At 40.2% G+C, this 24,565-nt stretch overlaps 6 protein-coding genes across 9 annotated transcripts; 4 read left to right on the top strand and 2 right to left on the bottom strand.

Annotated features, from left to right (window-relative positions):
• Positions 1–697: 697 nt before the first annotated feature.
• Positions 698–4,205, bottom strand: LOC128254649 (putative phosphatidate phosphatase). The gene is made up of 6 exons (XM_052983847.1): positions 3,213–4,205; positions 1,749–1,900; positions 1,464–1,688; positions 1,217–1,396; positions 982–1,158; positions 698–918 (listed from the first exon to the last, which is right to left on the bottom strand). Exons 1-6 carry the CDS (start codon positions 3,520–3,522, stop codon positions 901–903), a joined length of 1,062 nt encoding a protein of 353 aa, XP_052839807.1. The 5' UTR covers positions 3,523–4,205; the 3' UTR covers positions 698–900.
• Positions 4,206–5,084: 879 nt separating this feature from the next.
• LOC128254648 (putative phosphatidate phosphatase) lies at positions 5,085–18,318 on the top strand. Of its 4 annotated transcripts, none has more exons than XM_052983845.1 (7): positions 5,085–5,313; positions 8,993–9,482; positions 14,079–14,230; positions 14,614–14,832; positions 15,801–15,980; positions 16,059–16,235; positions 16,672–16,815. In XM_052983845.1, the coding sequence occupies exons 2-7, from the start codon at positions 9,215–9,217 to the stop codon at positions 16,738–16,740; spliced, it is 1,065 nt and encodes a 354-aa protein (XP_052839805.1). In that variant the 5' UTR covers positions 5,085–5,313; positions 8,993–9,214; the 3' UTR covers positions 16,741–16,815. The 4 variants fall into 4 exon arrangements, with proteins under 4 accessions (XP_052839805.1, XP_052839803.1, XP_052839802.1 ...); XM_052983843.1 differs by lacking the exon at positions 16,672–16,815 and adding an exon at positions 17,676–18,318 and having other exon boundaries at positions 5,086–5,307; XM_052983842.1 differs by lacking the exon at positions 16,672–16,815 and adding an exon at positions 17,676–18,318 and having other exon boundaries at positions 5,086–5,313.
• Positions 18,319–18,546: 228 nt separating this feature from the next.
• LOC128254654 (dolichyl-diphosphooligosaccharide--protein glycosyltransferase subunit 4) lies at positions 18,547–19,131 on the top strand. The gene is made up of 3 exons (XM_052983854.1): positions 18,547–18,636; positions 18,821–18,934; positions 19,015–19,131. The coding sequence occupies exons 2-3, from the start codon at positions 18,834–18,836 to the stop codon at positions 19,034–19,036; spliced, it is 123 nt and encodes a 40-aa protein (XP_052839814.1). The 5' UTR covers positions 18,547–18,636; positions 18,821–18,833; the 3' UTR covers positions 19,037–19,131.
• On the bottom strand, positions 18,985–19,834 carry LOC128254653 (protein lethal(2)k10201). Its single transcript, XM_052983853.1, has one exon. The coding sequence runs from the start codon at positions 19,791–19,793 to the stop codon at positions 19,128–19,130; it is 666 nt and encodes a 221-aa protein (XP_052839813.1). The 5' UTR covers positions 19,794–19,834; the 3' UTR covers positions 18,985–19,127.
• A 527-nt stretch (positions 19,835–20,361) lies between these two features.
• LOC128254827 (nucleolar GTP-binding protein 1) lies at positions 20,362–22,750 on the top strand. The gene is made up of 3 exons (XM_052984137.1): positions 20,362–20,521; positions 20,646–20,920; positions 20,990–22,750. The coding sequence occupies exons 1-3, from the start codon at positions 20,474–20,476 to the stop codon at positions 22,623–22,625; spliced, it is 1,959 nt and encodes a 652-aa protein (XP_052840097.1). The 5' UTR covers positions 20,362–20,473; the 3' UTR covers positions 22,626–22,750.
• A 356-nt stretch (positions 22,751–23,106) lies between these two features.
• On the top strand, positions 23,107–24,090 carry LOC128254796 (dynein axonemal light chain 1). Its single transcript, XM_052984098.1, has 3 exons — positions 23,107–23,474; positions 23,539–23,650; positions 23,707–24,090. Exons 1-3 carry the CDS (start codon positions 23,323–23,325, stop codon positions 24,007–24,009), a joined length of 567 nt encoding a protein of 188 aa, XP_052840058.1. The 5' UTR covers positions 23,107–23,322; the 3' UTR covers positions 24,010–24,090.
• The last annotated feature ends 475 nt before the right edge of the window (positions 24,091–24,565 follow it).

The raw sequence follows: 24,565 nt of genomic DNA, 5'->3' as shown, positions 1-24,565 counted from the left end.
CCTGTTCAATTTGCTGAGTGGCCAGGGCAGTAAATTCGTTTAATATGCAAATCAAATGCAAATTGATCTGGTGAGGGGATGGGAATCGGGATGATAGAGAGGCGGGGGCGGGGGCGGGGCAAGGTGCCACAGACTAATTAAAAATCACAAATTGGTCTGCTGACTTTGCGCCAATTGCTAATTAGCCATAGATCAGAGATCTCTCAGCATGGACCGTGTCCATAAGACAGGTTTCGATATCTGGCCAAGTCCCCTCGAAAAACTAATGGCTAACTGGTCATATGCTTAGGCCAACAAAAAAAACACCAAAGCCAGTTGGCAACGGTTTTGGGGTTATTAATCTCTGCTGTCAAGGACATTTCCTTGTGTAATTTGATTTAAATTGCTTGTTTTGCTCACATAATTTCGTCATTTTTTTACACAGATCATATCAATTGATTTGTATTGGTACGATCGGTACAAAGCAAACCATTAATCGCTGTAGTTGGTGATTTCAACATTTGCAAGAAAACTTGATTCGGGGAGTGTCCTCTTATGAATAATATGGCAAGCAGCTACATAGGTGTACAAATTGTGTTTTGGAATGCCAACGATTTATGTATACAGATAAGATTGGAATTGCATGTGAATTTTCGATATTTTACTAAAGATAACTTAGATTTTACTTCAAATTCAGTGACCCAAATAATAGGTACAGTTTAGGGTAAAACACATTAAACTGAAATTTATTAAGTAAAATCTTTCACACGTAGATAAATAGATACTCCTCTTCAGACATGGTCAAAGTTAAAACTAAGATAAAACTGAAATTTCAGCAGACAAGACATCTTAAAGCGAAATGCAGCTCAGCGCGGTGGGGTGAGGGGTTTGCAACCCCCTTAAAATAGTCAAGGTTCCAGCCTACCACATAGTCGAGGTCTACAATAAAAAAACATATTAAATTATGGGACCGTCATCGATATAGGAAGTATCCGAACCCACCACAACAACGGCATAGGTGAGACCGATGCCAGATCCTGCCAATACATCGGACCAATGGTGTTTGTAGTCGGAAACTCGGGTGAGGGCCGTATACCAGGCGAACATGAGCAGCAGGAATTGCAGAAGGTGGCGCAGCATTCGCATGCGATTCCAGTGCATTCTACGTTGTAAGTAGATCTGCAAAAATAATAAGTGAAATAAGTATTTTAATATTTCTAGTTGCGCTTGAACTTACCACCAAGTAGAGCATGGAATAGCAGGCAAAGCTTGCATGTCCACTGGGAAATGAAAGGCGCATGTCTTTTAGTTGCTTTGAAGTTATATCCACCGCCGCACAGGTGAACTTCTCGATATAACGTGCAGCATTAATGGGATCACTGCAAGTACTGCCATCTGGCATAACGGGCTGACAGAGCTGAACAGATAATATTTATTAAACGGTTTTTCGATTTCTGAATGCCAAAGCATTTTCCTTAACTTACAGTGTAAAAGTGAGGCCTTAGTCTGCCAATAGAATACTTGGCTATATTTGTGGTTAACTGTTCCACTCCTAAACCAAAGATAAAGATTCCTATTCTGTGATAGCACTCCAGCAGCCAAGTGGGCAACTCCAAGTGACAAAAATGATAGCCACTGCCCATTCGGTGCTTCTCAAAAGGGCCATGCAAACGCTTATCCTGGGCCCTAAAGAACTCCACAACGAGCATCTAGTAAAGGTAAACGATTTAGTTATAGAAAAGATATTCTAAAGATAGTGCATAACTTACCACAGAAAAGGGCAGTGCGCCACACATCAAGTAAAGCAACCAGCTGGGCATGGAGGACTCTTTATACGGATGTTTCAAAGTAGAATCATTGCAGAAGAATCCACGGTTAAAGGCTTCGCCCCAAAGCGAAAAGCCCAGCATTGGCAGACCCACTGAAAATATGGAAAAATTAATATGACTTTCAAAGGCTTTTCATCTATGCATTAGTTATTTATATTTTGCAACTGGACGAGGGCTTTTTGGGTGGCCCAGAACCGCTATGGTGTCCAATTCATTTACAGACAAGGTCTGCTGATCCAGCCTTAATTGGACTAGTATAAACACAACGATAGCCATGACGTTGTTGGTGGGGAAATGAGTTCAGCACAATCAAATGATAAATTCTCCCCTCACGAAAACAACTTGCCACAAATTGAATAAAATAAATCAGTCCGAACTCGATGATGCGCAAATAAATATATTTTTGTGTAGTATCTCTTTTAGGGAACGCTTGGGTGAGGTGTGCTTGTTCATTATTGAAACACTGAAACGCACAACAAAAAAGCCACAAAGGAACCCAGTACATAAACACTGCTGAAAACATTTTCGAGCAATTTAGAAATGTTTTTGTTTGAAAACACGGCGGGAAAGAGGCGCTTCCTCACCTACGGTTGAATAAAGCTATATGGATATATATGTAGATAGCGGAACCCCCTATGAAGCACACGCTCACATCTTTGTGATGGATTCAAAAGTGGACTGAGTTCATGACTGGCAAGTGCCAGAGATCAATTGCTGCCCCGTGATAACATAACTCATAAAACGTGTGAAAGGCCGCCGGGAAAAAGTGATAATACTTTTCTTAAAGCTTACAGAAATGCAGTTGATATAGAACCATGACTTATTCCATATGTTGATTAGAGAACCTATTCTTAACGGTTGAGTGCTAGGGAAATGGGAACATTTCCAAAAAGCATTGTTTTGATTTTTTAATTGGGAACAAAATGATCTTAACTCTTGGACACATATGTAAACATTCTACATGGCACAGTTTAGATTCAAAATGATGTATTATTTTGATTTTAAATGGGAACAAAAAAATAGTGGGCATGAAATGAAAAAATACCACGATAAATAATAATATATTTAAAATGCCATTGAAAATTCAATAAAAGTTATAAGTTATAAATTATTACTTAAATTTCTTAACTTATAAATACAATAACATTTTAATTACAAGCTATGATAAGCTGATGGGTTATTGTGACGAATTCAGAAGCTTCTATGACGGTTTAGTTTTCCATAATAAATATTTGAATATTTTGAATTTAAACATTTTAAACATTTTTAGGCTCTGAGTTGAAGTATTGTAATTACATAGTCATACAGTTTGTCACAGCGTAAGTTCCGTTTCAAGGCCCATAATGATTCACACGAATTTCGCCCTAGTTCCTGGATGTATGTAATCTATTTAGCATTACTCACCGCAACTGAGCAAACAGAGATCCATGAGAATCCTTCCGAAGATTTGACGGGGGCCACGCAATGGCGGCTTGTATAATGAGCCATGGTTTCCAGAGTTTCCAACGAAAGTTGGCATCTGTAGGTCCAGTTTTACATTATTGTTGTTGTGGTTGGGGGTTTTGTTTGGGGATACAGCAGCAGCAGCGGCGGCGGCGGCGGCTATAATACTAGAAGCCGTCGGCGAAGAGGGCTCTTCGCCGCTGCTGCTCTGGCTTTCAAATCTCTGGAGCGGCGTGGTATCGCAAACGCTGCCCGGACGAAGGGTACTCATCGTGGATAAGGCGGATTTTTCTAAGGTTTATCTGATGGAGCCTAAGAGGGGCCCGGTCCGAAAATGGCCTCAATTTATGGCACTATTGCACCTGGACACCACACCGGTGGTCATCTTATCGGCGGTCCGAGACGCACACACAAATATTTGAATAATCCTCGGGAGTGTTTTCTTTTTTAGAATGTGCTAATGGGCGCTCCCTTTTGCGAGGCACTGTGATAAGGCAGCATGTAAATAGGGCCAACAAATCGATACTGTTGTTAAAACGCACGGCGTCGGCGTTTTGTGGGCGGTACGAAATTGGGTAAGGTAAACGCTGTTGCGCAAGCGATAAGCGATGAGCGATTGCGATCGGCTAAGTCCGAGTCAAAATGTTGCTTAAATACTGCTGGCGACGCACAAACGTAAATAATACGAGGTAAAAATCTCAGCCATTATTTGGACTGCATTTTTCCGCTGCACTTAATTGTTGTTTATTTTCTTTTCATTTCTTTTCGTCACTTCGAAGGTATTACTTATTGCTCTTGCTCTAGTTCTGTTCGCACTCGGTTCTGCTTTTCTATTTGTTTCGCATGCGCAGCGCCTGCGAAAATGGTAAGTGTGTGAGACCCGGAGTAGAACAACCCAACCCGACGATAACCATCCGCACCGTTCGACGCCGCCCGAAGAAGTGAACGGCGAATTTAAGAGCAGAGCAGCGCTGCTCAAATATCCAGCAGCGAATGGTAAACAGCTGCGCTCTCTCCTGCTTTCCACTAAAACTCTCTCTCACACTCTCTCTTCAGCGATCTCTAGTACTGGGTATTGGAATAAGCTACTGGAATGGAAAACGACTTGATCAATGATCCTTGATAATTAAAGTGTATTTTAGTTCTATAAAATTAATGTACTTACATTTTGTAAGAATAAGAGGAACAAACAAAACATTTTTTTTAACTAGTCTTATACTTAAGCTTACAGTGTACATACACATTTTTTTTAAACTATATCTATATCCGATAGCTTGACCTCAATTGTGATTTAAAGACAACTAACGTTTATTAAATTTTTCTATATGATAGTTTAACCTTAAGAAATCATATTTGTCGTACTTTTTAGTTTACCATTAAGAAAAATGATTTTGTAAAGTACTCGAATACGCCAAAAAGTAGGCAATGCATTAAACAAGCTTCAAGCCGAGTGTTTCAGGGCTGTGGAATTTGATTCTATGACAGGACATTTATATATTTAACTAACTATTTAACTAAAAATCCCTCCAATGTGAAAATATGTTTTTAAATAGAAGATTTGGAAAGTAACCATCGATGTTCTGAAATTAAAATATTTGTTTTTCCCTTACGTCAACATCAAACGAATAATATTCAGAGCATCCTTAGTTTTCTAACACTTTTCCAAGCAGACTAAGCTTATTTTCAAATTATACCCTTAGGCGGTCCTTGCAGATTCGATTCCATGTTCCCCATTTGTTCATAGATAACAGAGAGAACTTTGTTCTCACTCTCTCCATGTATTTTCGCTCTTTTTTGCCGCCTGACACACAAGCAATCTTATCTGCCTCCTCAGTTGACTTTTTTCAACGGACGCGGTAGGTTCGAGTTCTCAGTGTCGCTCGTCCAGTTAGTCAAACACAAAGTGCGAGTGCGGGAATCGGGCGTATATATAACCCTTACCCGCTGATACGATATCGAATCGGAAAGTAGCATCTTTGCGCAATGAAAACAAAGCTATAACGATGACGCAGCAACCAAGGCTTGCCTAAAAAACTTTCGCAACGCTCGCTACGCGGTAAAGGTAATTTAGTTAAACAAAACAACTGTGTTTATTTGTACTAAGCAAGTGAGCCAATGGATGTGGATGTATCTTTGGCATTTTATCGATTTGCTTGGCCGGCAAACAAAAAGTGTCTGTGGAGCCTCAAGAATTGATGGTCACATAAACAAACGCGAAAAGTTTGCTTAAGTAGTGTATGTGGGAAAATTCGTAAATTATGCAGGTGGAAAGCGAAATTGCGTGGGTATATTTTGTTTGGTTTAAAATCGATTTTCCCTCCCACAAATGAATTGTGTTCTTCCACGGTCAAGGTTGTTGTTGTTGCTAAAATCAATTTATTACATTTATCCGCAAAATCAGGCCATGGAGTACGCGGAATCCTTTCACCGATAGCTTATCAATTATTGAAACGCAAAAGGCTTCACATTGTTATGAACCATTCGACGGAAAAGCAGCATTTGGCTTTTCATGGTTATTGAGCTTAATTGCTTGATCCCACTGTAATGCCTCACGTCCGATATTGCCATTATCGGTGAGAGTTTTCCGCCATTCATATTCCATTCCAGAATTCTGGCATCTGGCCAAGTTACTAGCACTTACAAGATCTTTCCGTTGCAGGCAGGTCGGATACATTAAATACTTTGCATTGCTCCTGCCACAAATAAAGTCCATCAATCAGATTCCAACTATTATTCATAGAATTTTGAATGCTTTTGGCATATCATTTTGCACACTTCTTGGCGTTATTTGTAAATATTTATTCTGCGAATTGTTTTACTTTTCAAAAACGAATAATTTTCTAATTCCTCTAAACTGGTGTTTGAAAAATGCGGGAATACGTTTTAAAATACATAATGCAAACAAAACATTTTTAGATGTAAAGCTTTTTCAAAAGTTTATGATTTATTTTCAACAATTACAAAGTGGCCTTAGCTTTTACAGTCTGTACTTCATTTACTTACTTCAATAATTTATTTTTATTTGTACTGGCCAACCTTTTTAAGCCAATTCGTATTGGATTTCGTTGTCAAGCGCGTGTAAACTGTTGGCAAACTTCTGCCGATGTCAGCCGGAATGAAAATGCAGTCGTTAACAAAGCCAATAAACAAGCATTTTACATCCACCGATGGGTTGGTTGAACTTGAGACTACGGGCAGCGTTTCAGGTGTCGATTTTCCTTCCTTCTCGACGACAAGTTGTCTGCAAGGTGGTCCCCTTGAAATCGAACCCCCGTCTCGTGTAACAAAATTGGCGCTCCTTGGCAAAATAATGTTTTTCATGCCTGTGGAGAACTGCTACTTTCCATATTCAATCCGAAATTCTTTGCGTGCACTTGTTGGATTTTTAATGATGCGCCCTGGCGCCTGTTGTTTATGTAAATTGTGAACCATTTCATTTACCGATATGCATATATTTTGAATTTTAAATTATTTTTCCATCTCGTATGACCTTAATTCGCGTTGAGATATTCCGAAAATGACATTCGATTGAAGGGGCGGGGAGGGCTGCTGCTCAGCTTGTGGTCGTTGCCCCACAAAAGTTAATCGTTCGACTCTGAAATTAAAGTGATGAGCAGGAGGATTTGCGTGGGGGGGAGGGGCCTTCAGCTGCTTCGGAATATCATGATCTTATAATTACTTGTAATGCAGGGTTAAACTGACACGTCCTGTGACACAAAAACATTTTTGAATTAATGGGTTTGTGGTGTTAAAATAAACGATGAGTTCAGGATTACGAAATAAACTGAAAGTACTGTAAATACTGAAAGTAAAGTGGATGTTTAAAAATAATATTATTAATACCGGTAATAAAATAAGATTTAAAATATAATTATATCAGCAAGCGGAAATCTATTTTTCATTAATAATTTTGAAGCGAATGGATATTTACAAAGCATGTAAAATAATTTGTAAGCTACAAGATCAAATCTACGATGGACTTGTTTGCCAATAAATGTCGACATTTTAATTATGACTAAGTTATTTCCTAACCAAAAGAAGTTACTCAGTTATTTTTTTTATCGCATTCACGCATAAACGCCTGCGATAAGATAATGTAAAGATTTGCAGATATATAAGCAAGATTAAACGTTTATTAATGGGTCAAGATGTTCGACGCCCCTGCACTCTTGCAGGCTAAATTTAGCTTGATTAATACGCTTTTTATTTCCGGGAGCTGACAATTAAAAATGTAATCTCAGACCAAACAATCTCAAGTGCGTGGAAGCACGCTCTTCAATCTGCATTCGATAATATCGCCGTATTATTCTGTTCTCTTTTTTATATTTTAATTAAGACGCTGCCTGCTGTGTTGTCATTCGTTAAAAATGGGGATTGGGGGAAAGGAAAGAGGTAAATAACATTCATCAGGAGAATCAGAATCTCGAGAGTCTTGAGTCTAGAGTCTAGACCCAGGCAGGCATTAAATTGCAACGGAGGAGTCGAGGATCGCTTGCTATCTATAAATAGTCGTGTCCCGATCGAATGCATTGGCCCGGTTGCCTTGGCCTGGCCATAATCGAAGCTCACTACTGCAATTCCTCCTCATTTTCTGTTCCATAAGTTCTTTGCTCCTTAAGCTTAACGGCTGAAGTACTGACTGACGTTTGCCACTTCTCGAGTTGTGGTTTTGTCAAATTAAGGCCTTGTTGAACCCCAAGCAGTTTTCAAGAAGGCCTATGCTTGGTCATTATAACGCCCAGTTGATGGTCAAGTTGATTGCACAAAATTATAGAAATTCAACAGGCTCTAGATGGCAAAAACGGGAATGAAAGGAATTTATGCAGGGTTATATCAACAGTGGAACTACTATAGCTAACATTTCCTTTATGTTTTACTATGAAATAAATACATTTTATTAAGGAAAAGAAGCATAAAATGATTAATGTATTCTAATATCAAAAAAAATTTTAAAATTTGTAAGTTAAGTACATTTTTTTATTGATTTATATATTTTTAATAGAACTGTTTTTTTTACTATTCACCTAGTCTTCTAAGCTATGTATGCATATCAAACATCGGTTATAAAACATAACATTTCTTAAATTTCTCGAAGTCAAGATAAAGTCAAAATGAATAAAAAGTAAAAAAAAATCATTCAGATTCCGTCAATACTTTTGTTTTGTAATTTTGTTTTATAAATGTGTTTACGCAAATGTATCCATATTTGGAAGTATAATGTATAATACGAAATTCAAAAAAGATAAAAGGAGTTCACTTTGTTCAGCATTACTATCTGGTTTCCTCTTAAAAATAAGTATTTTTTAATTTTTTTGTTTTTATAAGCAGTCAAAAATTTTTTTGGTTTTTAGTCAAAATCTTTTGTTTAGCCCCAGCGAAATGTTGTTGTAAAGGTTAAAGAAATTCAGAGTCGGTATTTATTTAAATGCCATCCAAGGGTAGAAAATGGAAAGTTTATTGTTCATTTGAAACGACGTCACTTAACCCGTTTGAGAGCCGTCTATTCAGTGCCACTTGAGAGCTAATAAATCACGAGATTCTTCAATCAGCCATTTACGCAGCTCAATGAGTCAGGAAAAGGGGGAGGGGGAAGCGAAGGGAAGCTCGGTTGAAGAAATAAACGTCACTACCTCTGTCTGTCTTTATCGTCAGGGAATCCTCAAATTATTACTCACCCCGAGCTTTATTTGAAAATTTCTTTTATTTAATTTTATCTTTGATGTCTCTCCACCCATCCGCAGAAGAAGAAGAAGTACAATAAAGAGATACTATGACGTAGGGGCATACGTTTACGTTAAACCAGATTTGCACCTACATAGTACAAGAACAACTCGCTCTTAAGCTCAAGTTCACTGCCAAGCACCCAAAAGAGAAAGGGAGAGTGAGGGAGAGAGCGAAAGCTTGAGATTGAGCTTGGGAGCTTTTGCATCGGCACCTAAAAAACGCGAGACGTGAAATTCAAAATGAGAAACGAAACCTCATCCAGCGAGACAACACCGCTGCGTCGGCCGGAGACCCAATCAACCGATAACGTGGCCCAAACCAACCGACAAACGACGGTAAACGTTGTTAACAACACCCACAGTAATAACAACAATAACTACGGTGATTCGGTGGAAGTGCGTTTGCAAGAGGGAGATAGCACACAACAACAACAACAGACAGCCACCATGGATACCAACAAACGAATTCTTTGCCGCGTTGGCTTGGACGTTTTAATACTGCTCTGCGGTAAGTAAAAGTTCCAGTACTCGCTCCCCCTCGAATAATACACCTGTTCACCTCCAAACTCAATGCGAAATTTCAATAGCATCAAGTTATTTACCTTACACCGCGTGTTTATTTTCTGTCGCAATGTTTATTATTTCTTTTGTACGCTTCCTTCTCACTCACTCACACCCCTGCTTTTTATGTAATTGCAAAGCTTTCGCTCTCTTTTCCCGCTCTTTAGACGCTCTCTTAGAAGAATCTTTTTTGTTTTGATTATATTATTAGCATTTATTATAGATTATTAGCTTAGCTAAGCGAAAAAAACCCTATCAATTGGCTGACTCAAGCCATTATTTAACTATTTTCCGGTTGTGCAATAAATATTTTGTGGTTGCTATTTGTCACCGTAAATATACATTTATGCACAGTAAAAAATAGCATTATCCAATTTCAATATAATTAAATAAACATATATTTCCAAAAAAGGCTTTTAATAGTTTTAAGGGAAATAATCTGAATAAAAGTTTGAACTTAACTGACTTGAAGCTTAACATGAAATCGAGATAACTGGGCCTAAACTTTGTATGCCTTATCTTAGCAAACATCCACATAAAAATATATATATTTTATTGTATTTACAATACAACTTTGCCAATAAACGCCAATAAAATTATTAAAAAAAAAACGAAAGTTTTAATGACCTTAAAGCTTGAAAGGACTTTACCTCATAAAATATAACAAAGAATAATATTATAACCAACATTATTCGACCTTCAACGTAACACTCTACTACCTTTGTCTATTTAAAGAACTTATGACTGTTCGTAAAGCTATTTTTCCAGTTTTTGTAAGGACATTCCTGGATGAAGAATCTTTATCTGAATGTGTTCCATTAAAAAAATTCACCGTCAATAGCTTGCATTGTATCGAAACCGGTTTACCTGAGAATGTACGATCATTACTAAGCTGATTAGCTTACCTGGCTGACTCATAAAGCACCGCCTTATTGTATCAGTGGCATTTTTGTGGATTTTTGCAATTGGCACTACTGGAAAAACAATCTTGCGTAGCCATATTTGATCAACTGATATGGGTGCTACCATAAGTAGTTGATCGTTCAGTTTTGCCAAACAAGCGAAGACCTCGCACTGAATTTACGGCTACATTGTTTGTGCTTATTGGTGCCATTTTCTCCAGGTGCGAATTTAAAAGGGATATTTACAATTTTCTTAGCATAAAAGCATGACACATGATTTCGGTCAGGTAACCAGCTTTCGCATTATGGTTGACTCACGCAAAGCACCTTTAAGATCCAGGTAGTAAACCAATATCCTAAATGAATCACTCCCGAAATATCCCCTTTATTAAATAAAATAAAAACATGAAAATCAGTTAAGAAAATAAAAATAGATAAGCTCACAAAAAGTACTTCACATATCGAAAGATAATGCCCATAATTAACTTTGGACTGAAGTATCCTAATCTAAAAGTATTTTGTGCGCACATTGTATGTTCCCATAATCAAAAAGTTTCTATCGATTTGTCATCAAAACGTGCTGAAGAGAAACCATTTAAAAGTTCTTTGAATATATTATATATCCCAGACAAAATATCGATCAGTTTTCCGAATAAATTCCAATTAGTTAAATCTGTTACAAAATGTCTTAGGACTGTATCTGACAAAAGTATCTAAGAGCTCATTCTGTGGGCCATTTAAAATTCTTGTTTTTTGTGGGTCGAGATTAGTTTACGCCGCTGTCGTCAACTAATTTTTGGGTGTAAATTACTTTTGACGCTAGACAAACGCTGATAAAGTGATTTTGGGGCAAGGGGGTGACACGAGAGTGTCAGTGGCACTTAACCAAACAAATTCTTCGACCTCCGAAGAAACCACAACTTCAGACTGAAACTCCGTTTGACGTTAATTGAATGCGAACGAGCTGCGGCACAGACATCTTCTCCTCGTTCTCTGCTTCTTTCACCTTTCTCCTTGAGGTGGAGTCATTAAACCCATAAAATATATACAGAAATGCATATCGGGGGTCGTCTACCAGATATTTCTTCCACCACCACCACCACAACCGCCACCACTCCTGCACTTCAATAATTTATCGAGCGTGATTGCGTGAGCGTGTTTGCTTTTGGGGGGAAGAAATTCTACTATTCAGTTTGACCAAAACTAAGTAGAAAGAACAATATTTATGCAATGCATTTTGGGCATGAGGCGATTGTTGGCTCATTGTTGTTGTTTACCTTCCACCCAACAACAAACAGAGTCCAAAATCAGATACAGAAACAAGTATGTATGTATGTGGCCACAATAGATGGAAACGAAGATACATGACCTGCCAAGATGGATGTTGATTTTCCATGTGTTTTTTGCGTTACAATTCCTGGGACAAAAGTAATGAACATTTAATTGCCAGCAACTCATGACTCATGACCTGTCGGGGAAAGGTTGTTCGAATCGGATTGGAAATCGAAATCTTTACCTGTGTGACACCTTTGTTTTTGAGAAATCTAGATGCGGGTGACCTGGGAAGATTCCTGGTAATAATTTTCGGTTTCTTGGCAGCCGTGAAATTGCCAAAACCCACATCAATAATTTTCAGTTTTTAACGGACTGCGTCTGATTGCGTTTGGCTTTGTCCTTTGTCGTCGATCAAATCAATTGATGGGGTTCAAAGTTTGCCATGGTCAGCCATCCTTAATCTGGCAGAATGCCGGAGTTGTCTTTTAGTTCAGTTAAGCTCTTGGCACTAATTGCCTTTAATTTGACTTCCGTCATGTCTAATTAATGCGGCAAGTGCAAGTCAGACGCTTTTAATTAGATGCTGCCCCGTATTTGAGGTCAGATTTGAGTAGAGACTTTTCTTCTCTTGCAACTCGGCAAATAGATTCTTGGATAACAAGAGATAACTTGCTAAGGGCAAACATTTGGTAACTTGAAAGGAAGGCGGGCGGCACTTGCAGCATCCGAGAGATACAAAGATACAAATGCAGCGTAGGCCGGTGGCTTTGAGCTGGGGAAATGGGTGAATTGGGTAAAGAAAGCGGCGGCAAAGTGGTGATCTTTTGAAGAAATCTGATTGTTGCAGGGTGGGGTGAAGTGGGCGCGTTTACCTCTTTGTTTAACAAACAATTTGTTTATGTTGTATGTTGCCCTCTTCGTTGTTGGTTCAATCGGATGACAGCTCTGGAGCAGGCGGCGTCTTTATTATTAAAACGAACTTGACACCAAATGGACAGTGTTTCTGTTTGCTATGAAAGTGCGGCATAGGTGCGTAACAATTCGGTTGAATGCAGTCCCCCTTCAAAAAACATTAAATTAAACATTTCCGCTGAACTCACAGCCACCGTATAATAATTTTTAAACGGCTTATGTCACCCTCATAAAATTACAGAATCACGCACAAAAACATCAACAAAATCGTTTCGTTTTTTGTGCCATTTAACACAATTTTGTTTCCTTTTCATTTTCCCTATTTTCCATTTTCCCATTTCACTTTAACAACGTAAGTTCGAACTAGTTAATCTCTTGCTTATGTAGATCAGGGTAAATCTTTCTATAGCGCACAGACACTTTCGATTTCCCTGCCGCAAAGTCATAAAAACATTTTAGTGCTACCGGGTGGTTGGCTGGGGATTATGGATATGGAACAAAGAGAGGACTCCTACGGCCACTTGCTGTTTGTAATATGACGCTAATCTCTGCCAGAATTCCATCTCTATAACTTTCCCAGCATCATCAGAAGCCTTCGGCGATCGTTAAACATCTCCAGACAATGGCGCTGATCTAGATTTTGAGACCTGATGCAGCTGCAGCAGCTAAAGAAAGAAACAAATAGGTTTTGTTATCGCAGGATGCGGCATTGTGTCACCCACCTTTGTGGAGAGATCAGAGATCACCCTATTCACCGTGGCAAAAAAAAAATAGAGAAAAAAAAAGTAATTACACAAGAGGGACAAGTCGCCGTGGAGTGCTGGCCATGCACTTCACTTCCATATATACAGCATATTCCTGGGCTAATGAGCACTTCAGAACTCAGAACTTTACCAATTTTCAACGCCTCGCTGACTTGGACTAGTTCATCGACATCCAGAGTTCTTTTCCGCATGCAGGTAGTATGGCTCATTGCAGCCAAGGGCAATTAGGCAAAACTGGAGCGTTGGAGTCAGAGCTAATGCAATTTTAATTAGCGTCTAGATAAATGTTCTGTACACTAAAACAAATAAAGAAGCCGGGCAATGTTGAGACAGTCAATCAATCAGCCTGCACGATTTACAATTTCTATGGGTTGTTGTTATTAATGGCAGCGAATTTTTAATTAGACAGGCAAAGAAGTCGCTGACAGATTTCCCTAGACGGAATTATTTCATGAGCCCCCCAATTGAAACCCCGCACACGTTCGCCTGTCACTGAAAATCTTATCGCTGGCTTAGACATATCATAAGTCAATAGGGTCTCTGTCACTCCCCCAGAAGATAATGCCGCAGCACTTAGTTCCCGATGACCTACTAAGATGTGCGGGGATGGGGAAACTATATATTGATATTGATAAATGAGTAGTTTTTATAATTTATTTTTTTTTCGATTTTTTTTTTTTTCGCTTTCAGCTGGTTTTCCCATACTGCTGTTTTTCCTGCTCGGCGAACCCTACAAGAGGGGCTTCTTCTGCGATGACGAGTCGCTGAAGCATCCGTTTCACGACTCCACGGTCCGGAATTGGATGCTATACTTTATTGGAGGAGTGATACCAGTTGGCGTGGTAAGTAGTGAATGGTGTGGGTGGGTGGGTGGTGGCTGGTTGCTTGATGGACAGCCCGAAATTGTGTCAAGCAGCTGTCAGATACTCGAGCAAAGATTGCGCAATAGCCTCAAGTTCAGTTGTCGTCGGCACTATGGAGCTGAGCTATGTATGATGCAAGATAGCATGCCACATGCCACATGCTTGTACCACTGTCCACATGTCGGCAATTAAAACTAGAGCAACATGTGTCTGGCCCTAATGGGCATAGAAACGATATTCGGCCCATTTCGGATACTCTAAATATTTGCATGCGGGCCCCTAATCACTTCCAGAGAAAAAGGGGTTTTACGAGCTGCAAACTCACTCCCATTTCCATTTCCATTTCCAATTCCATCCCTCAGATACTCGCCGTGGAGGTGTTAATTTCACAGAACAAGGCCAAACAGGATAATGGCAATTCCACCAGTCGGCGGTATGTCTTTATGAACTACGATCTGCCCGACTGGCTGATCGAGTGCTACAAGAAGGTGGGCATCTATGCATTCGGGGCCGTCCTAAGTCAGTTGACCACGGACATTGCGAAATATTCCATCGGCCGGCTGCGTCCCCATTTCATCGCGGTAAGTACACATATCTGCGTGTTCGTGGTTGGCAATTTCACAGCGGTATCCCCGTTCTGACATTGCCAATTAATTTTAATCTGCAACATGTGCAGCAAGACGGGCGACAGGCGACAGGCGACAGTGACAACGACAACGACAACGAAGACAAATCCAATGTCGAAGTAGGAGACGAACTTGTGCAGGGGTTTCGGTTTCCGAGACAATGTCAAAAACTCACACGATGTGGGGAATGGTTATTAATAGTATTGGGCTAAAAGGGGACTAATGGCTAATGGTTGGTTGCAAGGCCTTGAATAGAATACACTACCTAAATTAAATTTGCTAAAATTAATCAAAAGATTGGAATTCCCTTAAATTCGGTTTAACTTTCTTATCAGAATTTACTCTATTAAAAACTAAACCTACTACTAGTATTACCTACATAATGGTTTACAATACGCTATTTCCTTGAATTAACTTGATTAATTTTAAAACGGAAGGTTAAGTCATTTTTATTTCTTATCAAGGGCTAAGGTTTGTTTACTTACAGCTTGTCAGGGTATTTCTGATTCCAAACAATCCCCAAACAATATCCCGAATTCCCAGACCAGTTGTTTTGTTTATTTATGATATTTTGACTGGATGTCAGACAATTTCATAAATATTCGCGGCGGCAAGTGGCTTGTTAGCTTGTTATTGTGCGCATCATTTGGGGAGATGGAATAGGGATCGGCATAGGGATTGCTTGCAACAGGAATCACTTTAGAAGGGGAGCCGCAGCACAGAGCCGCCCTATTGTTTAGTGAAGTGAAGTGAAGTGAAGTGCGGCAACCGGGCAGAATGCTGGGCAATGCAACTGCAGCTGTTGCAACTCCTCTAATTTGCGGCACATGTGCGGGAAGCTCCACAAATAAGCGTTAAGCAGCTTAAGTCCAAGTCATCGTTGTGCCCATGCCATCAATACCTTCCTTTTCTGCCGCCCACAGGTGTGCCAGCCGCAGATGCCCGACGGCACCACCTGCGACGATTCGATCAACGCGGGGAGGTACATCCAGGAGTTCACGTGCCAGGGAGTCGGCTCGTCGGCGCGCATGCTCAAAGAGATGCGCCTCTCCTTCCCCAGCGGACACTCCAGCTTCACCTTCTTCGCCATGGTCTATCTGGCGGTAAGTCCATTGTTATATAGTCACACGATCCAATGCCTCATTGTTTCGCCTTGTTTCCATTACCATTTCCCTTTGCAGCTGTACCTGCAGGCACGCATGACCTGGCGGGGCTCCAAGCTGCTGCGTCACCTTCTCCAGTTCGCTTTCATCATGGTGGCCTGGTACACGGCCCTAAGCCGCGTCTCGGACTACAAACACCACTGGTCCGATGTGCTGGCAGGATCGCTTATTGGCTCCATTTGCGCCTTAGTTGTGGTGAGTAATAAACTCTGTTAAGATCTCATTTTAATCACTCGGTTTCTAGTTTTAATGCTTTAAGAAAAAGTTTTCAATTAAAGGATAAGAAAATAAAAAATAAAATATATTATGGGGCAACAAAATAAATTTATGAAGAATTAGAGTCTAATTTATTTCGATTTCACCCATTACTTCACAATTTGTTTCTTCCAAATATTTATTCACATGTCATATTTTTGTTTTATATAAACTCGTTTCATTTGTTTTAATTGTTATAATATTTTATTTGTATATGTGAGAGATAAAAAGTAATTAAGTTTCAAGTTAGAAACCTTATGTTCTAATTTAGTTATTATTTGCACACCTTTCACCTCACCTAATTCCTGATCTAAGCACGCCGTAACATAAATTTGCAAGACACCTACATTACAACCAACTTCCATCATCTTTTTAGAGCTACGGTTTGCCCATGAGTTGGTTCAATTTTCAAACAGTTTGGCCCGCCAAAAGCAAGGCCAAGTGAAAGAGGAGCACAGAGCAAGAATCAGCTTATGACATTGTAAAGAAGATTAGCAATTAAAGCATCACAAATTCTGCATACCCCGACTATTCATTATTAACCTGGTGGTGGCCATTAGCCTTAATTGAACTGCGGGATACGTTCTACAAATTGGCAGAACTCAACACCTAGCCAAGGTGCCTGTGTGGCTGTGCCTGTGCCGCGTTGCGTGTGGCTATGGTTGCCAATCAATGCCATCATCCGCATCACGAAACCTTGTTTCGAGGTCGGGTTGACTTCTTCCACCCAGCTGGCCATGCAGCTGTCCAGTTGTAATTTCACGCTTCACCAGGGACAGGGGGTATTTCTAAGGCGATTCAATTAGAAAGATATGAAGGGGGTAAGAAGACAGCGACGCATACTTTTAGGAGCAGCTGTATAATGTTGCAAGTGTGGCACTGGGATCGAGGTCGAATATGTGGTACAAAACAAATAATTATAGGCTAGGAAAGAAACTTGTAAGATTATTTTAAAAGATCCATTCAAAACACTGGTTTCTTGTTAACTCTATCAAATTAATTTTTATTTTTTTGTTATAAAAAACAAGCATAATAGTCATTAGTATGGTTACATTTTTAAAGCTATTTATATAATGTAAATGTGTTATGAAACAATTTGCATATGCAATCATTTAAATTTAAAATATTAATAATTAAATTAGAACCCAAACTTAATGGGCTAATCCCAAAGGAACAAACATTTTTTATCATCAGGAAACTAGTAAAATTTGTTATCAGCATAAAAATGTTTATAGTTTCCTGCGTTATAATAGTCCCCTGCACATTTCGAAATAAAGGCTCTTAGAGGATTGTCTTAAAAGTAGAGAATAAAGATTGGGAAAATTATTAATTTTCTACATTTTTTATAATTTTATTAATTTACTCCTTTTCTACTTGCAGGCCAACTATGTCTCGGACCTATTTCAAAAACCCAACACGAAGCCTTATTTGGCGCGTACAGTGCAAGACATGAATGGACCGCCACCACAGGGAATAACGATTACTGCAAATTAACCCCCTGCAGCAGTGCACCATAATTACTACAAATTCCACGAATTGTAGCCGAAGCTGGAATCTTCAGCTCTGCATTATTTTGGATTTAAATATCGGGACAGTAAAGCCTAGCTTTGCGTAACTATTATTTAGTTTATTTCTGTACTTGCATTTTATAAGCTCTGTGTGAGTGCATGCGTGTGCGTGTGTGTGTTAGTTGCAAGTGCACTTAAGTGTCTTCTATATTTTTTAAGATAGGGCAATTGAAAGAAATCTGTATGACGGTATTTATTGTACTAAACTAAACAATTTTTAACTGACGCAACAATTTCCACAAAACAAGTGACCTTCAAAACAAAGCTGCACAAAAAATAAATGGAAGCAATAAGTATTATGTAATTTAAGACATAAGTTTTAAATAAGATATTTAAATAATTTTTAAGTTGATCATTAAATATGCTTAAATTATAATTTCAAACGAAACGTAAGCAAGTTGTCTTAAGCTGAACATTTTCAATGCAAATAAAATTATATTAGAACAAAGGATAAACTAAGGACTATGTTTTAAAATAAAAATTAATGAAACTGGAGAGCTATAATGCGATATCCATTTATGTCATAAAATAAATCAAATCGGTAAAAGACATATATTTGTTTACTATTATGAAGATATGAAACCATTAAGTTTGTTGATTCAAAGTTGGCGGTCAAAAATGGTTTTTTTTTTAATAGCTGAATTATTGTTTGGTATTTTTTTGGGTATTTGCAAATGTAGTTAGAGCCTTGTGGTATATTTTACTGGTCTAAATACGGTCACGCTGAAATATTTGTACACAATAAAAACCGGCTCGTTTTTTCGCTAGAAAAGGTAAAATACTTAAAATTAAGAAGAAAAATGAAATAATTTGAGTATGTAAGTGATAGTCGAGGAGTTTCAACTTTCCTTGCCACTTATTTTTAAGCTGAACAAGCAGGAAATAAAGTATTCCGCCCTGCACACATGACGTGTCACTCGCCCACTTGCTTCTAATCAATTGGTTTTGTTTTCACAGAACTTTTGACAAAATGATCACCGACGTGCAATTGGCCATTTTCTCCAACGTCCTGGGCGTATTTCTATTCCTGCTGGTTGTTGCCTATCATTATATTAATGCCAATACCGGAAAGTAAGTAATCCGTGGAGAAGAAGAAGAAGAAGACGAGACACAACCCGGTATCAACAATAAAAACTGAATTTTATTTTCAGGCCCAGCGCCAAGGCAAAATGATCTTCGATGTTTCCACTAACAGAATAATGTAGTTGTACCAGGATAATGATAATGCTGCTTCATTCGCAAACAAATAAATAGTTGTGTAAATCTAATCGAGGATATCGTTGATAGCATCCTTCAGGGACTGGACATCATCGAGTGTTTCGCCCTGCGACTTTTGATCCTTGCGAGTGTAGAAAGTCCTGTGTGTTTGGTGGCCAAAACTGAAGGCCTTAATATAGGGGAAACATTTTACTTCCGACGGCACCTCATCCACCTCCATTGAAATGGATTTGTTTTTGGGATGCCGCTTTTCCTTCGGCTTGTCCTTGCCCTGATCGAATCGATAGTTGGCCGGAAACTTGTGCACTATAATGCAATGATCCTTGCGCTGTCGTGGAGTTTGGAACTTGGTGGTGCACTCCTCCAGGAAGCAGCAAAACATGGGCTTATCGCCGCGATCCACGCTGGCGGCGAAATATAAATCATGCTGTTCGGTGATATGCAAATCTAGTAAATGCGCCGTGGGCAGCATCCGTCGACATTCCGCGCAGCTGTAGGATTGCTCCTTATCCCGGATATCACTGATTTTCGCCGCCTTTTCCTGGTCTCCCACGATCTCATCAATTTCCACCAAAACTCCCAGTTTCTTAAAGGGCGGCAGGCTTGGCGTTGCTGGATTCGTGGGCTTTATGAATCCCACTGGCGTTTCGCTTAATATCCTTATGATTTGTTCTCTCGAGAGAAAGACTGATGACAGAGCTTCTGAATCCATTTTGCTTGTGTCCCCAAATTGGTTTTGTTTTGGTTTCTGCGTGCAATAAGCTGTTCTCACTAGTTTGCTTCTTGGCAGTGGAATCTTTTGACTTTATTTATGATTTTAAATAATAAAAACAAAAAATTTAATTTTTCAAATACTTGTATCATGACTTTTAAATTAAACAGTTTGCAAAACCCATAAGTCATTACATGCTCTAAGCCTGTTACCTTGGCTAAAAAAAACGGGCATAAAAAGCTGTTAACATTTATTGTTCTATTGTAACAAGGCTTTTGTAGCCGTAAAACGAAAAGATCTGTCTACCTCATACTTTATTTTGAAATTTTTAAAGACTAGAATTCCAGTACATATTTTTTTTAAATTTATAATATTTTAGAGCAGTTCCCATTAAAATAAAAAAAATTATCAATTACCTTTTATTATTAAACCAATTTTATTTTATTTTAACAAATTTTTAAAGTAGATTAGTGGGAACATTTCAGTTACGGGCGTAACGTTGCCAAATCGACAGAAAGAGTACCTGGTGGCAGCGCTGCGAAGCACATGTGAACCTGAACTGGTTCCGCAGTGGAATCGGTTCTTTTTGGAATACGAAGCTGACACCGCGTGGTGTTTTTGCTGTCGATTCCCCATTTATTTTCCTTTCGACGCGCGGAAAATAAATAAATCCTGCCAAGATGAGTCTGTACAACTTCAAGAAGATCATGGTGGTTCCGCCAGCCAAGGTAAGTGTGCCCGGGAGCGCCCGTCCAGCGGAGCACCCCTTAGAGCCCCGACATAACCTCACCGCAGGTGTTTACCAAATGCGCAGTATGTAAATAATGTTGGGCTTTCATCCTTTTCCTCCAGGACTTCATCGATATTATGCTGTCGAAGACACAGCGTAAGACCCCGACAGTGGTCCACAAGGGCTACAAAATATCCAGAATTCGGGCGTTTTACACCCGCAAAGTGAAGTACACGCAGCAGAACTTCCACGATCGCTTGTCGCAGATTATACAGGATTTCCCCAAGTTGGATGATGTGCATCCTTTCTATGCGGATTTGATGAACGTGCTGTACGACAAGGATCATTACAAACTGGCGCTGGGTCAGCTAAACACAGCCAGGCATTTGGTGGATAAGTAAGTGCCACAGATTGATTTATAAATCGATGTTCACTTAATAATATTGATACTCTTTTAATCTTCTAGTGTGGCCAAGGACTATGTCCGCCTGCTGAAGTATGGTGATTCCCTGTACCGCTGCAAACAGCTGAAGAAAGCTGCCCTGGGTCGCATGGCCACCATTATGAAGCGACAAGCCTCGAACCTCACGTATCTGGAGCAAGTGCGTCAGCATCTTTCTCGTCTGCCCACCATCGATCCCTACTCGCGTACCATCATCATATGCGGCTTCCCCAACGTGGGCAAATCCTCGTTCATCAACAAGATCACCCGTGCCGATGTGGAGGTGCAGCCCTATGCCTTCACCACCAAATCCCTGTATGTGGGCCACACAGACTACAAATACCTGCGCTGGCAGGTAATCGACACACCCGGCATCCTGGATCATCCCCTGGAAGAGCGCAATGTGATCGAAATGCAGGCCATCACTGCCTTGGCTCATCTGCGCGCCTGTGTGTTGTACTTCATGGACATTTCAGAGCAGTGCGGTCACTCTTTGGAGGAGCAGGTCAAGCTGTTCGAAAGTATCAAGCCTTTGTTTACCAACAAACCTCTAATCCTGGCCATCAACAAAATCGACATCCTTACGCCCGATGATTTGCCAGCGGAGCGAAGGGAGATCATCACCAAGCTGCAGGAGGACAAGAACATACCCGTGATGCTCATGTCCACCGTGCAGGAAACTGGAGTCATGGAGGTGAAAACCGAAGCCTGCGAGCGTTTGCTATCCTACCGTGTGGACCAGAAGATGCGCACCAAGAAGGTGGACAACATCTTGAACCGCCTGCATGTGGCCATGCCAGCGCCTCGCGATGAGAAACTCCGTGCTCCCTGCATCCCAGAAAAGGCTTCGGCACGCCTACAACAGAACGCCGAGAAGGCGGAGCGCAAACGCAAGCTGGAGAAGGAGATCGAGGAGGAGATGGGCGATGACTACACGCTGGACCTCAAGAAGAACTACAGTGAAATTCCCGAGGACGAGCGCTACGATGTGATTCCAGAGTTCTGGCAGGGACACAACATTGCCGACTACATCGACGCCGATATTTTCGACAAGTTGGAGGAGCTGGAGCGCGCGGAGGGTCTGCGGGAGGAGAGCGGCATCTACACAGTGCCCGATATGTCCATGGACGAGACGCTCAAGGAGATCCGCGAGATGGCCAAGCAAATCCGGGGCAAGCGCTTCGAGCTGCGCGACGAGAAGCGTCTGTCGTCGCGGAAGAACAAGCCGGTCATTCCGCGCAACAAGCAGCCCAAGGTGCGTGACCGTTCCGTGCAGAAGCTGGTGTCGACGATGGAGGGTCTGGGTGTGGACATGTCCGGCAGCGAGAACGCCAACTTCACCAAGTCCGTGGTGGATCTGCGTCGTGGCCAGGTGGCCGTTGGATCCAAGAAGGTGCCCATGCAGCCGCTGCTCGACAAGGAGTCCTCGGCGGTGGTCAGGAAGACTGGCCAGCCACTGAAGCGGGCGCCGTCGCGCGACTCTCTGGGCATCAAGAACCTGGCCATCCGCAAGAAGGCGCAGATTATGGCCAAGCGGGATATTGCCAAGAAGGTCACAAGCAGGGGTCTCAAGGGCGAGGCGGATCGCTTCATCGGCACCAAGATGCCGAAGCATTTGTTCTCCGGCAAGCGTGGAAATGGCAAGACGGACCGCCGTTAAGCCCCTCAGCCTTGGCTGGTTAAGTGATTCTACCTGGTGGGTTTGCCCGCTCCTCTGTATAAACTAAGCGATGTATCTTTATCACCTATAACAATTTTTAAATACAATATTGTATTTTTACAAAACATTTTGTTGCCTACTTTTTGGGGTCAAAAGTTCAGGAACATTTAAAGCCTTTGACTACAACTATGGTATTTGCTCGTAGGAGTTTTTTTTAATAAAATGCGCAACATTGGCTATAAATTTAAGCATGCTTTTCCCCTTTGGGCAATATTTACGAAAATAGCATTTATTACCATAATACTAATCAATGTATCTACCCAATCGATGAAAAAAACTATTTGAGTTTGCATTAATAACTTATTTTTATTGATCCCTTTAAATAAAAAATATATAAAATGATTAAAAACTATTTCAAACTTCTACATGTTAAATGCTTTAAATTTTTTTCTTTTATGTGAATGAAAATGGCCAAAATCTTATAAAAATATAAAAAATACCCTCACTTTTATGAAAGTTTGTGTAAAAGGGTGATTTACCTCAAATGGATGTTCCGTATTTTGTGGTGTTGAGCAAAAAAAAAGTTTTGCCTCTATTGATATTTGTTCCTAACTTACTTCACCTTGGCAACGAGGAAGTTTGTTTAGTTTTCACCAATTTTCTTGTCCATTGAGTAAAAGTTTTTCGATGCAGCAGCATGTCCAAAGCAACCACAATTAAGGAGGCACTGAAGCGCTGGGAGGACCGGGAGCAGCAAAATTCCCTGACTGCCAAGAACATTGATCTGCAATTCCAGTGGCCGCCCATCGAGAAAATGGACAGCACATTGGGTACGCTGGTGCAGTGCGAGTGAGTTTAAAAGTTGTTAATTTTTTCAGCAAAATGTTGCGAATTATTTTGGATTACCCTTTAGGAGAATCAGTATGTCCACTAATATGATTGAGAAGATTTTCGGCTTATCGGGCATGAAGTGCCTTAAAGTGTTGTCCTTATCAAGGAACTACATCAAGCAGATATCGGGACTGGTGAAATTAACTAAGGAAAAATACTTCAGAGTTTATAGATGTTTCTGTGCTTCCAGGAGGCTGTTGCCGAAACGCTGGAGGAGCTATGGCTCAGCTATAATCTCATCGAGAAAATCAAAGGTTTGACAGGACTTAAGTGCCTCAAGGTGCTCTACATCAGCAATAATTTGATCAAGGACTGGTCGGAGTTCAACCGCCTGGCCGAGATAGAGTCCCTCGAAGATCTGGTGGTGGTGGGGAATCCTCTATCCGAAGGATTGGACGAACCATCTTGGCGGGCGGAGTGCATCAAGAGGTTGCCGACCATCCGCAAACTGGACGGAGAACCCGTCGTTCTCAATGAGGAGCCTCAGCTATAAGCGCATTCTTTATCGAGTAAATAAGTAAGGCAACAAAATTAAGTATTTATTGGCAATTAGAGCTTGCTTTTAATTATTCATAACCCCTTAACTCTCTGGAAAGTCCAACAAAAAATTTAAACAATTATTATTATTATTATTTTAAATTTAAGTTCATTATTTTTGAAAATTGTCTTATTAATTAAAATACTTTTTGAGTGAACCCTTGAAATATCAAATTTTTTAAATGCTATATTATTGTGGTTTCTTTTAAAGCTTAAAGAATGACTTATGAATTGATAAGTTGTGTATCTGAAGCAGGTATAAAAAAAATTGTAATTGTCAGCAGTTGTAGTGCAAAGTAAGTGTCTTTATTTTTGTAAATACTGAAGAAACTGGTGATATATGCTGTTTAATTTATAGTTTTAATACTTATACTTCTAATTTACCTCAGTGTCTATTGATGGGCGTGTGAATATTTAACAGCGAAAGTGGCCAAGAGCTGCCTGGCGCAATTGTTTTGGCCACTGCAGTGTAACTGACCTATTGGCCAACTTTTGGTCCCGCCGCTGTTAGC

Source organism: Drosophila gunungcola, assembly GCF_025200985.1.
Source record: "Drosophila gunungcola strain Sukarami chromosome 2R unlocalized genomic scaffold, Dgunungcola_SK_2 000006F, whole genome shotgun sequence".
Lineage (NCBI taxonomy): Eukaryota > Metazoa > Arthropoda > Insecta > Diptera > Drosophilidae > Drosophila > Drosophila gunungcola.
This window is presented reverse-complemented; position numbering and strand designations above follow the sequence as displayed.